Source organism: Galendromus occidentalis, unplaced genomic scaffold, assembly GCF_000255335.2.
Source record: "Galendromus occidentalis unplaced genomic scaffold, Mocc_1.1 scf7180000077468, whole genome shotgun sequence".
Lineage (NCBI taxonomy): Eukaryota > Metazoa > Arthropoda > Arachnida > Mesostigmata > Phytoseiidae > Galendromus > Galendromus occidentalis.
In genome coordinates this window covers 280,562-294,819 of record NW_003805456.1, presented here as the reverse complement: position 1 = coordinate 294,819, position 14,258 = coordinate 280,562, and the positions used below count along the sequence as shown (strand labels likewise).

Here is a 14,258-nt window from a genome sequence, read left to right as displayed (position 1 = left end):
TTGAGGCTACCCAATTCATAGGGAGGAATCTGAGCGCTCATTCTGAGCTCGTGTTTCTGACCGTCTAGGAAGAGAAAAATTCATAAGAGGAGACGTTGCTCCGGCATCCTTAACCAGGCTGCTCCTCGCATTGTCAGTACCATCGGGCACGGTAGAGGATCTGTGTCGAAACTGCTCTCCTCGAAATCGAATTCGGCTCACCGAGTTCTATAATGAGCGTCGGCGGTGTGTGCGATGTCCATCTCGTTTTACGAATCGGTCGTAAGTAATTCGCCGGCTCAGAGTAGTATCCGTATCCTTTTTCATCTGCTTTGATCGCTGTGAATGTCGTTCCATTCTTCGCGAGGAGGGCGGGAAGGAATTAAACAGAGGAACGTTCAGGGGGGAAGGACTCGTTTAGTTCGGGTCCATATGTTGTGAATCCACGAAGCCAAGTCACCCACCACAGCATAGCCGACGTGTACTTCAGCATTTCGCAGCATGTTCGAACTACCGAAAAACTTGAGACGGGACCCGAACAGCATACCCTCATGTCGCTCGCCATCAATGATTATCTCAAAGAACAGTGAGTTAGGCTGACATATCGCTTGACATTCGGTGCAGCATCTGGAAGAAAATTTCCAAATTGATGCTGAAAAAAGGAATGCGATCTCCGAAATGAGCTCATGTTTCCTCGAGCTCACTTTGATATTTCATTCTTCGCTTCGTCGAGCGTTCCCTTTTTTAGGAAACTTCGAGCCAGGAAAGACGGTCGGACTTGTTTCGGCAGCTCCATCGTATGACCTGTCATGGCAACCTGGGCACCCAGACGCACGTGAACTGTTTACCCCGCGGCAGGATCCTCCATCATCAGGTTGAAAGCAACGCGCCATCTTCTGAACGGCGCGTTACACTCCAAACGAATTCCCCCGGCGCTGTATGCGTGCCCTGCTCAAAGCGAGATTTGAGTCAATTCACAATTGAGGGTGGTAGGAAAGAATAGCCCACGGAGCTCAAGCCCCCGATCCGTAGGTGCTCGGGGGAGCAATTTAGCGCCTGCAGAGATCAAGACGGCATTTTTTTCACCTTCGCTGTTGTCTTTGTAGAACTTCGGAAACAGGCGAAGGGAACGACCTCGGATTCTCAGGTGGATCCAGACCTTGGCCACACCCGTCTGGAATCTTTCGAAGAAGATTTCCACCATAGTGTCGTCGAGCGGATCGCAAGCGAACCAGTGAATCCAGTCTTGCTGAGGCTGCAGAGTTCCCATCTGTTTTCTTAGCAAGAGATTTTGTCATCGAGACGTCGATTCGGTAGAATCCGAAGGAATCTCGTTCGATACGTACCTCGGTCAGATTGGCGACCGGGGATTCCAATTTCCATTCTCTTTCAGTGAAGATCGCGTTCAATTTCACAGGATCAGCTACTCTCTCCCAGGTTGCAAGAGGAAGCTGCACGTCTATCCGTTCCAATTGAGTACGCGCGAAGCGCTTGAGGCCGGACAGCCGGGTCATCCTAAAATGGAGCAGAACGTCTTGCTGAAAGATCTCGACCCGTGGGTCAGGATCGGATGATGCCACAAGTCCTCCTCATGTCCGCTTGGGGAGAAACCTTGCCTAGACTGCGATGTGTATCTTGAGGGCCACTCCGGTCTATATGCTCGACTTCCGGGATTCAGGCCGTAGCTTTCGGACCCGGTGGCGACGTCAGCGAAAAAAACTTGTATGAGATTCGGGAAGCTAATTTCCCACTTCCTTGTTTCTCCTCCCGCGGACCCGGATCCCTCTGTATGTAATCAAACCATGACAGACTGCGTCGTTGCAATCGGAACTAGATATAGGTTCCGGGTTTGGAAGGGAAGCGATTCTAGGTGATTTGCGAATACAATCTCCTCGAAAGAATCGTAGGTGGAAATGCTAGAATAAGGAGAGGATCTCATGCATTGTCTCTAGAACAAGTGCCTGCGAGAGTTCGCTTAAGAACAGCGAAATGCTCCTGGATATCGATGGGGAAAAGGAAAGCCGCCCGTTTTGAGGATTCAAGTCCGAGATGCGAGATTACTTGGGGGTCCATCCTCTCCAAGTTGAAGTATAGAAGCATCAGAAGGAACGCTCCCGGCAGGATGGGTCATCCGTTTCGGCGAAAAAAATCATGGAATCTCGAGAGCGGGTCCGAATCATCTCGATCATCTTCATCTTATTGAACACTAGCTGTCAATCGAGAGTCATCGCAGAACCCAACGACGATCTGATGGGGAGGTCCCCGGAGCTTCATTGCGGAGATTCTAAGCAGTCCTCAGAATCATCACCTTCTGTCATAGGTCCGGAGATCTCGATTTCACCGGACAAGCTGAGGCTCCGAAAGAATGGAATGTCTTTCGAGCAGATAGATGAACAGGAGACCCTGAATCATCCATCAAGATCCCATGTTTCTCCTGGTTCCCTCTCTGTTGCTTCCTAAAGTCGCTACCGTGGTAGCTCTCCGAGAACGAGCGATGATATTGACCGTCGGATAAGCGATAACCCATTCGTTCAGGCGATAACCCATTTCTACTTTTCAATTCCTGACGGAGAGCAAACTTGAATTGCTGAGACCTCCGTCAGTATAGGAGCGGCCGTATTCGAGAACCTACCGTGAGGTAGGAGAGACACGTTCTGGCAGCTGTCCTGCATGTTATCTTCTCTCATGGAGTTCATTCTGGTCGAGGACGACCAGCGTCAGGTGAAACCCAAACACTTGAGACCGCGGTCGTATTCATGATTCCTCAAGGTTCTCTCTAACCCTCTCTAATTCCCTCACCTCGAATCGGGACAGAAGCGATCGCGTTCCTCGTTGACAGCCGATTCTCTTCCCCTGCGTGCCAGCATTGTGCAATTTCTAGTGGAGAGGATCGAGGCGATTTTTCTCTTTCCGCCAAATCGTTCAAAGGGACTGCGTCACCCTTGATGGTATCATCGCCGACGCATTTCGCTCTCGCCTCGCCCGTCACAAGCCTGCCGATTATCGAGGATCCGAATTCTCGGGAATTCCCGAAGAGTCCCGCGGGAAAAAAAGAAATCTCATGGGCCACCGGTTCGAACACAGACACCACTCTGAGTCTATCGATGATAGAACTCGTGTCTTTTGGTTGTTGTATTCATTCTATTCCGAATCGGTCCGCGTGCTTTGAGATTCCCTCTTCCTGAGATATGAACGCGAACTATCGATGGATGCTGGCGCGAGGGAGGCTCGAGTTTTCCTGCCGAGGGAGTTCATAATACTAGAATCTCTCTCTGGTTGAGCGGAGGCCGGCTGCAGCGTTGAAAGCTCTCGCAAGCAATGAGTGAAGAGTTTTCCTCGGCCGTGATCGGCTCCGAGCAGTTGAATCTCCGAGCGAAGCCTCGCTGTGGTCGGCTGTAGGAGTGGCAGAGATTCCCCACGGCGGAGCAGCACCGTCGACGGCGTGAATCCTCTGCCGAAACCTATTGGTTCAGCCTCCTCTTCCCTTCCGTTTTCGACAATATCAGCTTCGGGCGCAATGTATCTCCCAAGATTAACAGAATTAGGTCCAGCCGCTCTTTTTCCGAGTTTCGACGTTATACCAGCGATTTCTCTGGAGCATAGCCTTATATCGAGTCCAGCAAGCATTGCAAGAGCGCAGATAAAAGAGTTCTCCCTTCCGAAATCTCGCACGAGACGGCGGAATTGAATGCGGTCCAGAGATAAGTATCTGATCGATGCAGCCTGTCGATGGGTATCGCTAAGATCCGGTAAGCATGAGCCAGGATGGCCTCGGAAACAGGAGCAAGTAATGCCGGTTTCGGATGCGTGCAATAAGGAGAGAGTATTATGGAGCTCGACTGGAGCAGCCTTGTTCATGACCAGCTCATCGAAATCCTCAAGAACGATTTTCGTGTCGAGAATTATGCCAGCGCGTTTCGCGTTGTGTTCCGGCGACGCTGTCAGTTGGGGCAGCTGGTCGTTCCTCGGCCCGCTGCGCTCGATAGGTTTGGGGATTTGCCTCGAATTTATCAAAGCACTTGATAGACAATGCCGTGTTTAAAGATTCTAACGCCGAAGCTCTCCAGCCGACTCCGTATCGATGCACCAATGAGATTGGCGGTGATGGCTCGATTGGTAAGCTTGAAGAGACCGAGGTGTGTATCTTCTCTCGCCGTAAAATCATTTCGATACGAGCCCTCGGCCCGCAGATTCACGCTCAGAGAACGGTTAGGGGAGTTCACAGCGGATGCCTCGTCGAATGAGATCGCGAACGAGCCTCCTCAACTTTGATATCCCTCTTTGAATGCTCGCGCTTCATCGCGCGCCTTCCCGGCTCCAGCCACCACGATGGCTCCGATGGGTCTCGATGAGGCGCGCATGAACTTGCCAGTGACGTCTTCGGAAAGAGTTCTTAGGACCTCAGAACTCGCGGCGGTCTTCAAAGGTACTCCATCCTGTGCGGCTAGTATCGCAATCAGCGATTCGGGATCCCTCTCCTTATCAACAGAGTTAGAGCATAAATAGGACTGATTGCTGGGCGCGGAGACGAAGCAACTAATTCCATTGGAATGCGTTCATGGTCCACTGGTCGTTGTGCCCTTCCCCTTCTTTGAGAAACGCGATCATGCCCAGCTCCTCGCAGGTTTCGTAGAGGTCTTCGTCCGTCTTCGCTCAGAGGCGTGGCGATGAAAGAGGGAAGCACTCGGGTCTCCAAAGAATATTCCTCCGGCAGTCTGGAACAATTATTTATCTTGGAAACGTCTTCTCCGGGGATCGCTCATTGATCGAGAGTCTCGTCTCTGAGGGAAACGAGAAGTGAATCTTGAGATTCTCGAAGTCCGGCCATCGAAAGCCTCGTCAAGCTTGATGTTCCTGATAGAGTCAGAGTATGACATGAATATGGGACCCGGCACCGATTCCCGAGACGATTTCGCGGCTGCCTGATCGAGGTCGCTTGGCTGAGGTTGCAGCCCCGACCCTCGACGGTTCCAAGTGAGACGAGGAGAGACGAGCGCCTTCACGATCGAAGAACTGCTCATGGTTGGTAATGATGGACGGAGTGACCAGCGGGGAAAAAATTCTTCCTGACTATCTCCCCGGATCTCAAAACCGGGATTCATGGGCATAGACGGCTTGAACTGGGGGGCTTCGACAAACATCTACATGAATGAACTATCCGGTATCTCAGCTCGCCTTTCCGATCTACAGGGCTCGACTAGGGACAGGAATTCCGCAGAAGAGATCTGTGTCACCTTAGCGGCGATTTCCAGGGTCAAATGACGAAGTGTGTGAAAGAGGTCTTTCTCGCGACTTTCGAGCTTCATGATCCCATGTCACTGACGGAGTCGAAGCCATTGAGCAGACGAGTCGAGTAAGATAACCGTAACCTCCATTCCTCACCCGGTGATGCTCATCAAATTCCATCCTGGTCATATTGATGCTAACTCCCATGAGAAGATGCAATCCGAAGATTTCAATGTGCAGGGAGAGGTGGAGATGGTTCAGACGCTCACTATACATACATATATATATATACATACATTACACATACCATTAAATACATATATAAACTGAGATGAGACGAATAAAAAAAACATCGTCTTCGGACAGATTACCACGCTGGATGTCGCGGTGAAGCTATTTATTCCTCGATTGTCGTAGATAGTATATTCAAGATACCCATGATAACGATTCAGAATCTTGTTGAAGAGTTCGAAATGTCTACCCCGTCGCCACGAACATTGACTGGAGCTTCTTCTGAAGTCGATTCGGTCTTTCGGGCTCGTCTCCATCCATATCCAGTGCTCTCTTGCTAGCCCGTACGGCGTTCATTTCCTCGGATTTCCGCTGAACCATTCTATTGATCTCGGTGAGGTCCTGCAAGTCATAATTGGAGCTTCGATATCGCAAAAAAGCTGGAGGAAGTCTAGCGGCCGTATCTCGCTTAAATTATGACTGGTCTATGTATTCCATTCGAATTACCTTAGCTGGACTCTGCTGGATGCGGAAGGTTTTCGCATTGTGAGTACTTGGGATGTTGCCTTTGTAAGGACTGACGAAAACTTTCATGTCGGTAGCAACTTTCAACGGCTTGGGCGACTGCAGCCCGGAGTTTATTCTCGGCAGGGGGCTCAGGAGTGGATTAGGAGCCGAGTCGTCTCTGAAGCGGGCCAAGAACGGATGCACCCGAGGGACGAATATCTTATTGTAGAACGTGATTATATCGCTCCGCTGTTCGTCCTGAGCTTCTCCGTTGCCGTCGGCGGGCGCTTCGACCGCAGACTGGATGAGGACGCTACGGTAAACTTGATTCTGCGTGTTCGGTTGACTCCTGAAAACAAGAAATCGATCAATGCTGTCAAAAACGCGAAGACCACCGATTGCTCGCGTTGCTTTCGATCGAGAAAACGCTCGCGAAGTCCCACGGCTTAGTTCTCGCAGAGTCCGAAAGAGTTTAGGTCCCTCTTTGGTTGAGATCTCATTGTCCTTTGGTCTGCCCGTACCTGTAGCATTGAGTGATGTCGGAGAACTTCTTGTTCAGCTTGAAGAGCTTACAGAGCGCGTACACGCATGAGAGGATAATCTGGTCGAGATGACGATCTTTCAAAATTGTGGTCTCGTTAATGAGCACGTGCTCCAACATGGTCCATGCTTTTGTCAGGTGTTCATCGGTAATTCGGAGTCCATTGCACAGGTGGCGAAGCCTGACAGAGGCGAGATGATAAACTTTCCTGAAGAACAGTCCCCAGCTCCCTCTCACAGCATCGGCGGGAGCCGGCGGCTCAGGCGACGTTGAGATCATCTCCATGACTTGTCCACCCGGCGTTACCACTAGACGGAGAGGAGCAGCTGCAACTGGAAAACAGGAATTCTTGACTATCCTCCCTCTTGATAGCGCCGGTAGAGGGAACATTCAGCTCTTCCACAAGAATCACATCACACCCTCACACCTCGGTTACCTCCGTTATTTTCGCCGGTGCCAAAGAGTTTCCTACGAGCTACGCTATTCGCCGAGGGTGAAGCCTGAGCCGAATCCACTTTTGGGATAAGCCGGTACACTTCTAGAGGCAAGCAAAACTCAAAACCCACGCACACGCACAGACACACCAAACATTTAGCCCAATTGTTATTCCACTCCATCCGAGCTTTCGAAACTCCTGAACACATAATTATGGAGCAGGCATCCAACGAGGAAGATGAGCTCCCAGAAACTCACCGGGTCGACTTTCTGCGTTCTGCAACTGACTCGGTAGCAAAGCTTGCTGAGCCTGCGGGACTGTCTTTACACCGACCTGCTCCCAGACGGGGGAGTCCGACCGCCAGGCGATGCTCTCGAAAATCTGTTCCTCGATCTGTGAAGAGAAAATAAATTCAAGTTCTGAAAGGCGAGCTTTGGAAGCAGATTCGGAAGTTGCGCAAGAAAGAAAGATGTTGAATGTCTCCGCGTCGGATGAGGAGCTCACCTTGTTGAAGTGCTTTACAACCTCCCTCGAGAGGCGGACCTCAGCCCGGATCATGGGCTCTATTATCCGATAGTAATGGTATCCCTTGAGGCCGAAAATGTTCAGAATCCAGGGGAACAGTGTTTCCTGGGAGTTGTACGAGTACATGACGATCTCGAGACAGCTCGCGAACAACGACTTCTGAAACTGTTCCTGTCGCAGCGAGAGACTGAAGTTGTTCAGAGTCCGCTGGGGATTCTGTTCCAAGGTGATTATCGACTCGAGAATCGTGTAGAAAAGAGCTTCGCCCAGCTGTAGTCGTTTCTTCGCGAAATCGAAAAGATCCGGGTTGGTTGGCGCTTCGGCGTCGTCCTCCTGAGAGGAAAATTCCACGGAATTATTTCTTGTCGATCAGACGTACCCTCAGATCCTACGACCCTGAGAGCCCCAGGCGAAGGGATTTAGACGCTTTCAAAATGACAGTTGGTGATCGACTGAATACTCACTCGGTTAGCGTAAGCTGTGCAGAAGAGTTCTCCCATTTCTTTGATGGTCTGATCTATGCGCTCGGCCGGATTGGGTATAATTTGTGCTAGCATTTGACTTAATGATTCCGACGGCATGTGGTTCCGTCCGGCCAGAAGGCTGTGAAGTTTCGAAGCGCCTTGTGTTGCCGTCGATACAGGGCTGAGATTGATGCCTGGTTCGCGGTTGACCAACAGTCCGCGGCCTGTCAAGGGTGTTTGAAGCCCGATGGTTCGCTGTTTCTTGACATGTTCAGAGAGCGACCTGCAGAGGGTATCGTGGGCTTCCGACTGGGAAACGGGCTCGATACCGATCTTCTGGCAAGCGTCCTCCGCCAAGAAGATCTGCTCGTCTAGCTCCCCACCGCGGAGCACAGTCATCTCATGAGACTGCTTCAATGCTGATGAGAGAGAGGAATTTATGTAGTGATGATGATGTTTCGAATAAGGAAAACGACCCTATATTCCCAAAATACACCAACGGGAGGGATGACTCACATTTGATTGTGACCTCGACGTCCTTGAATTCGATCGCCAGACTCAGAGGATCCGTGCTCCCTTTGAGTGTTCCCATGGCGATCAGCTCCTTGACCGGTCGCTGGAGGTAGTGCACACGGAAAACATTCGCCTCAGACAGCTCCCCCTTATGCTTCTCACAGAGGGAACGGAGGATACCGATGTCCTTCAATTCGACACCCGCAGCTTCGCACTTGCCGAGTTGCTCTGCAATCGAGATATTTCTCCTCATCCATACTTCGCGGGAAACTCGACGGAAAGGACCGCAAGAATCGTTTATCCGCTCCGTGACCGTGGTGCCACGCTCCGGAGCCGGGACGGACGCGAGCTCACCTTGATAGAAATCCTGATTGAAGAGATCGGTACGACCTGCTACCACGCACGAAACGTACACAAAATCGAGACAGCACAGTAGCAGGTGGAAGCAGGGAACGGTGCCGGTGTTAATCCTTATCTTCTCGTTACTCTTCAGTGAGATATAAAGTAACCAACACAGCCGATAAATGTCTGAAACTGACGTCGGACCCCTCCGGTACCGACGCGCTCGATTCATATTGCTCTGGTCTTGCTCGAATCCGGTGAAGAGCTCGACGAAAACTTGGTGAAACTTGGAGAACATGATTGTGGTGACGTAGAAGGAATCCTTGAGGTCTGTGAGTCTTCGGCCCATGTCCAGCTTCGTCATGGCAGCCCACTTCTCCATTTTCCGAAAGAACTCCAAGAGACTGCAAAGCGACAATTTCTTCCCATGAGATTTCCTCCTCCTCTCCTATACATGCGGTGTTGGAGCATCGTATCGGAGACGCCTGGAGAACCGGGCCTGTCACACGGATACGAAACTGGCATATTTCTGATCGCTGATTGGTGAATCAACGTTTGAACCCAACCGCAGGTACTTACTCGAGTTCACAGGCTGACAGAAGCCCTCTCAGAGAGACACAGTTGCCCTGAAGATTCGAAGTTGATGCCACCGTGGGCATCGTACCCTCCCGACAGGCCACGTACAAACTGCATGCGAGCCAATGACGGCAGTCGCCCTAGCGTCGGACAAATGAGTCTCAGTTAGAGTGCGATTGCTCAAAAAGGAGAGCACCGAGTGGAGTTCTCTTTCGAGCGGGAAAAGTCGATCGGCAAAATTGACAGCCCCTCCGAAACGTCGATGGGAAGAGAAGATTTCGGCTTTCTTCTCAGAACCGAGGTGTATCAGCCGTTCCTTAGCGCTACGTCCTCTACGCCCTGAACGGGACGACATGCGTCTCGGCTCGTCAATTCGACGCTCGCTAAGATCCCGTGCACCTACCTCGAGTGTGTAGTTGGCTGCAATCGCGTTGAAAGCTTCGAGTGCATCGTGAGAACTCTGCTTGTCCATATTTAAGGATGCGCAAACAGCCTTCAAGCGCTCTTGAACAGCTTGATCGTCTTCGTTGGAGACCCCCATCTTCGACTCGAGATATCGGACGCTGCACAGAAGTCACTTCATACACTCAGACTACACAAGACGCAACAAACGCTAAATTGAAGCACCGAGTTTTACTAAATCTGGAAATATTCGAGGCGGGCTCAAAACGCAGCGTCTGCCATCAGTCCGTCGGCGTTTGGCGCGAAAACAACCGCCGCACAGCCTCTAGTCGAGCAACGAGATCCCGCGACCGGTGTCATGGAGGTATTCTCGAAGAAGATGGCGGCGCTCGCGGCGGCTGCGGGCCAAGCGTGAAGAGCCCGAGAAATATCGCGCCCCTTCGAAGTCCGCTTCGAGCGAGCGACAGAACTAGGAAGCTGATCTGGAACGGATCTGCTTGGAGCCTAAAATCTCTCCGAAACTCAACGTCCACATGGGCTACATAGCATTCCGCCTTATCGAAAGCAGGGCCCTCGATCTAAGCTTGAGACTAGGCTTTTTTTTCGTCGGAAAGTATGTCGAATGAAGTACTCCAATGGAGGGGACGAACATGTCAATACGACAGGCGTATATGATCTCGTCGTGAACGGGTAATTCGGTGGGAAAAACTATCGGGGGAGAATGTGGCGGGGCTGATGATGATCTCTGTCTGAAGCGCGGTCGACTCGCGGCCATTCCGCCAAGGATGTCGATCGGTCAGACATACGACGTGAAATCTCAACTGAACCTCTCCTGGTGGAGGAACAGCCGTTGTACATAGATGACCTTCTCGCGTTAAGGATCTCCGGGGCTATCACCGGTGGCTGATCGCCCTTTGCTCCCTTCGCTCTTATATCTAAAGGGCTCGGATGAACCGCTTCGTTTGCTGATTCCCAGGGAATTCAAGAGGGAGGCTCCACCTGAGGAACATCAGATTCATCTCGGATGGCCTTCGTTCATCCCAACTAGGCTTTCTTATCGCGGTTATTGACCGCAATCAGGGTTTTACTATAAGATAGGACTCCATGGGTGACAGCGAATAACCGCAGTCAATAACCGCGGTTTTTCATGAAATATGCGGTTTCTTGCAGAGCCTAATCTCAACAGATCGGCGAATCGTCGGCAGGCGTGAAAGACCATCAACTATCACACATCGAGCTATATCAGAACGGGGGTGCTCAGTGGGTCCCTTCTCCGCGAGGCGTCAGACCATCGTGGATATTCATCTGCATTCGGGTCGTCCGACCTAGAGTCTCGGAGAGAAGGGGTAAAGCAGATGATCCGCGCACGGGGCTCCAAGCGGGACATGAATATCCTGGAAGCAGTGCGTTTAATGGGAAAGCCCCGTTCATGGTAGATTTCAGATATTTGCGAAATTAAAGGAGCTGAGACTGCTCACCGGTTCATTCGTGGGATTTAAGGCTTCGGGCAGACTCATCCAGACGCAACATGTATAAATTTCGAAGCATTTGCTGAAACCTCAGCGAGGCCAGAGAACTAAAGCGACGGTCCCCCTCCATCTGTCCACTTTCTTCTCCCGAGGGCTTCAGGCCGATTCTTCCTCCCGAAGCTCTCACGCAGAGGGCTTAGCCGGGCTCATCCTGAACTCGTATCCTTCCATCCTTTGAGATTCATAGTCAGAAGGGATACCGAATTTCCTTCAACTAGGAAGGTGCCGAGGTTCATCGCGAAAGTCTCATTCAGGAGCGTCGACGTCCATGCTCCTTGTAAGGACGCCTGGGACGGCGAAGTACGACGAGCTTAGGGCGTGCCAAATCGCGGCACGAAAGAATCGATCTCTTAGAGACGAGCCGACCATAATCTGTGAGTGAGCTCTGACTGAGGGAGCCTCGAGTTCTGGGAAATTGCGATTGAGCCGATTGAGAGCCGCCGCCTAGTCTCGGAGGAAGCAAGAATGACTTCCCGCGCCGCAGCTCTTCCGGTCGTCGAGGGCGAAACTCCGGTGACTTCTCTTGGAACATTCAGCTGACCGCGGAGCTCTGCGAGGAGGGCTCGTAGATCTCGGTGAGCGCTTCCGGGTAGGGGCTGCATTAGTCCCATCAAAATGAAAGAAGGAGCTTCCGACAGCGTAGAACTCCAAAACATAATCAGAAGCGGCTGACCGAGGAAGGGAACGGAACGTCCGCCGGAAGATCTTGTACTTGGAATTCTTCGGGAAGTTATCCGACTGGATAAGCTGGACGAGTGAATCCGTCTTGACTCTCCAACTCAAAGTTGAAAGCTGGCCTCGTCCTCACGGGAGGCATGCGGACATTGATAAGTAATCGAGTCTTCGTTCCCGATCCATGTTGAAAGCGGATGAGCAGAGCGGGCCCGTCTCCATCGTGCTCGAAGGGGGTAAGGGCAGGAGATGGGATGAAACGCTCACAGAGCGTGGGAACTCGACCATCAGGGACTTGAAGGCATCACAATTCATACAGTAATCCGTCTCATGAATAAATCCGAGACAAAATGCCATCGAGCCGCGATAATCGGCTCAGCAATTCGAACGATCCCGACAGTCTATCCAGGGTTATGTCGAGAGATGCCGACCCGTGATTAGGAGGAACAGAAGCATCGAGCGCAGCGATTTCGGGGTCGATCGTAATTCTTGAAGGCTCAGTAAAGTCGTCGACATGTAATCGACGGAATGGCTCTCCGCACGGCAGCGATTCATGAGAGCAGACAATCTCTCTTTCAGGGGGAAGAGTTCAATTCTTCTGGCAAGTTGAAGCCAACGGAAAATACGTGGGATCGCTGGAGACGGCTCTGAGCATCACGACTAGTCGGAAGTGGAAACTTGTTCTCACGATGAGTCGAGATCGGTCGCTAGGGTGCACCGGAGCTCCTTGCCGCGGAGCGGAAAGTGAAAATGAATGATACGTTCGGCAAGATGTCAATGGGACAGCACGAGACGACCGGGCGTCTTTCGCTTGGGTCGTGCAAGACTGGAGCTTATCGAAACGCACCCACTTCGCATCGGGAAGCCCTCTCGCGCCAAAACGAGGTAGAAAGGAATGTCACCGGGCCACCATCCCTGAGCGGACATTCCACCGGGAAACAATCTCGAATCAAGCTATGGAACCGACCCCCAAAGGGCACGATTCCGCTCATGGAGGTGACGTGGTCCGTGTTGAGGGTCTACACGTTGAGAGTCCAAGAGGACGCATCCAGTACTTCTGCCGGACATCGAAACGCTCAATTCCTGGAGGGCGCGAGCGACTGACGTTCACCGTGAGAGGGGTGACCGCGGTGGCCTTGAAATGAGAGAGAGTCGGAATCCTGTCAAGCAGAGGACCAGACTGAAGTGAAATCTGACTTTAAGAACATGCTCCCTCGGGTTGCCCGAGCGCCGATTCATTGTCTGGAATCGATCAGGTCGTCGATTCCCACGTATCTCGAATCCTAACGAAGCCTCGTTTTCATGGGGAACTTCAATGCTTTCCGAGTAGTCTTCGCGGGGGGATCCAGGAACTCCGGAATATTCCGATCGATATCCTCGGAGTTCGTCGGTATCTCCACTCTACATATTTCAATCAAGAGTCCAAAGGACGGGCATGCTCATCGCGGGACATGGAGGAGATGATTGATTGGAGTCTTTACGGATGATTGGCGGATTTTACCAGCGGGCTCACCATGCGAGACTGGGGCGGCCGATGCCGGGGGGCGGCGGAATTCGGTACGGGCTGAACTTCTGGATCGGAGCTTTTGTTATTCTCGGCAATTCAATGAAATCATTATCGACCAGGAAGGAGGCGTCAACTCTGTGCAGGAGCGCGGACGGAGCAATCGAATCGAGCAGCGAGATCACCTTGAACGACAGACTGATTTCACCCTCATTTGGGATCGGACAAGGGAATAGTGACAAGTAGCGTCTCCTTCAATCGCAGAGGCTTTTTGTGATGCAGAAGAGAACTCTCGAAGACCCTGGTGCAATCGCCGGGGAGCATCGCGTTTTCTTCTCGATCTCCTCCCGTCAATTCCTGGATGAATGGAACGGCAAATGCAGCAGGTTTGCATAAGCGGCGGATTTCCTTGGGCCTCGGACTTTCCATATGGCATGATCTCGAAGCATCATTTCTGAGTTGAGGTGGTGAAAGCGACGACGAAGACGCTATACTTGGAAGGGACGACAACAGGAAAAGATTCATTCACCGAGATCGATCAGCACGTCGATTCTCACATGTCCCGAATCCTATCGGAGCAAAGCCGCCTCTGTACTCTCGGGCGCGGCCCGAGGAGCTCTTGGAACAAGGCGGCGCAGTCATGATACGATTGCATCGGTACCATGGTACCGGGACTTCACTGCCGAAAACTCATAGGCGCGGGGAGCGTTTCAGCCCCCGATCCGTACGCACCGGTGTACAGACTCGCAGAATGCCCCTTCGACAAGTTTTTGCGGGGGGAATCCGGGAGTTCTGAGAAATGTCAATCGAT

At 51.8% G+C, this 14,258-nt stretch overlaps 2 protein-coding genes across 2 annotated transcripts in view; both read right to left on the bottom strand.

Moving 5' to 3' along the window:
• The window catches only part of LOC100901692 (prodigiosin synthesizing transferase PigC), a 5,309-nt gene extending 3,816 nt beyond the window's left edge, over positions 1–1,493 (bottom strand). The window contains exons 1-4 of the mRNA XM_029111774.1: positions 1,326–1,493; positions 1,066–1,234; positions 828–927; positions 444–606 (exon numbers count right to left, since the gene is read on the bottom strand). Of these exons, the coding sequence (XP_028967607.1) occupies positions 444–606; positions 828–927; positions 1,066–1,234; positions 1,326–1,493 (600 nt within the window). The remainder of the gene's footprint in view (positions 1–443; positions 607–827; positions 928–1,065; positions 1,235–1,325) is intronic.
• Positions 1,494–5,620: 4,127 nt separating this feature from the next.
• Positions 5,621–10,022, bottom strand: LOC100901550 (retinoblastoma-like protein 1). Its single transcript, XM_029111766.1, has 11 exons — positions 9,744–10,022; positions 9,344–9,480; positions 8,777–9,168; positions 8,426–8,650; positions 7,910–8,328; positions 7,425–7,778; positions 7,178–7,313; positions 6,912–7,022; positions 6,465–6,810; positions 5,944–6,292; positions 5,621–5,838 (listed from the first exon to the last, which is right to left on the bottom strand). Exons 1-11 carry the CDS (start codon positions 9,879–9,881, stop codon positions 5,683–5,685), a joined length of 2,763 nt encoding a protein of 920 aa, XP_028967599.1. The 5' UTR covers positions 9,882–10,022; the 3' UTR covers positions 5,621–5,682.
• Between the last annotated feature and the right edge of the window lie 4,236 nt (positions 10,023–14,258).

Excerpts from the sequence above, each read along its gene's own strand:
- LOC100901550 (XM_029111766.1), bottom strand. The coding sequence starts at position 9,881 with ATGGGGGTCTCCAACGAAGACGATCAAGCTGTTCAAGAGCGCTTGAAG. Across the intron at positions 6,811-6,911 it reads AAATAACGGAGGTAACCGAG|CTGCTCCTCTCCGTCTAGTG; the intron begins GTGTGAGGGTGT and ends TTCCAGTTGCAG. Across the intron at positions 5,839-5,943 it reads TCCAGCAGAGTCCAGCTAAG|GACCTCACCGAGATCAATAG; the intron begins GTAATTCGAATG and ends TATGACTTGCAG.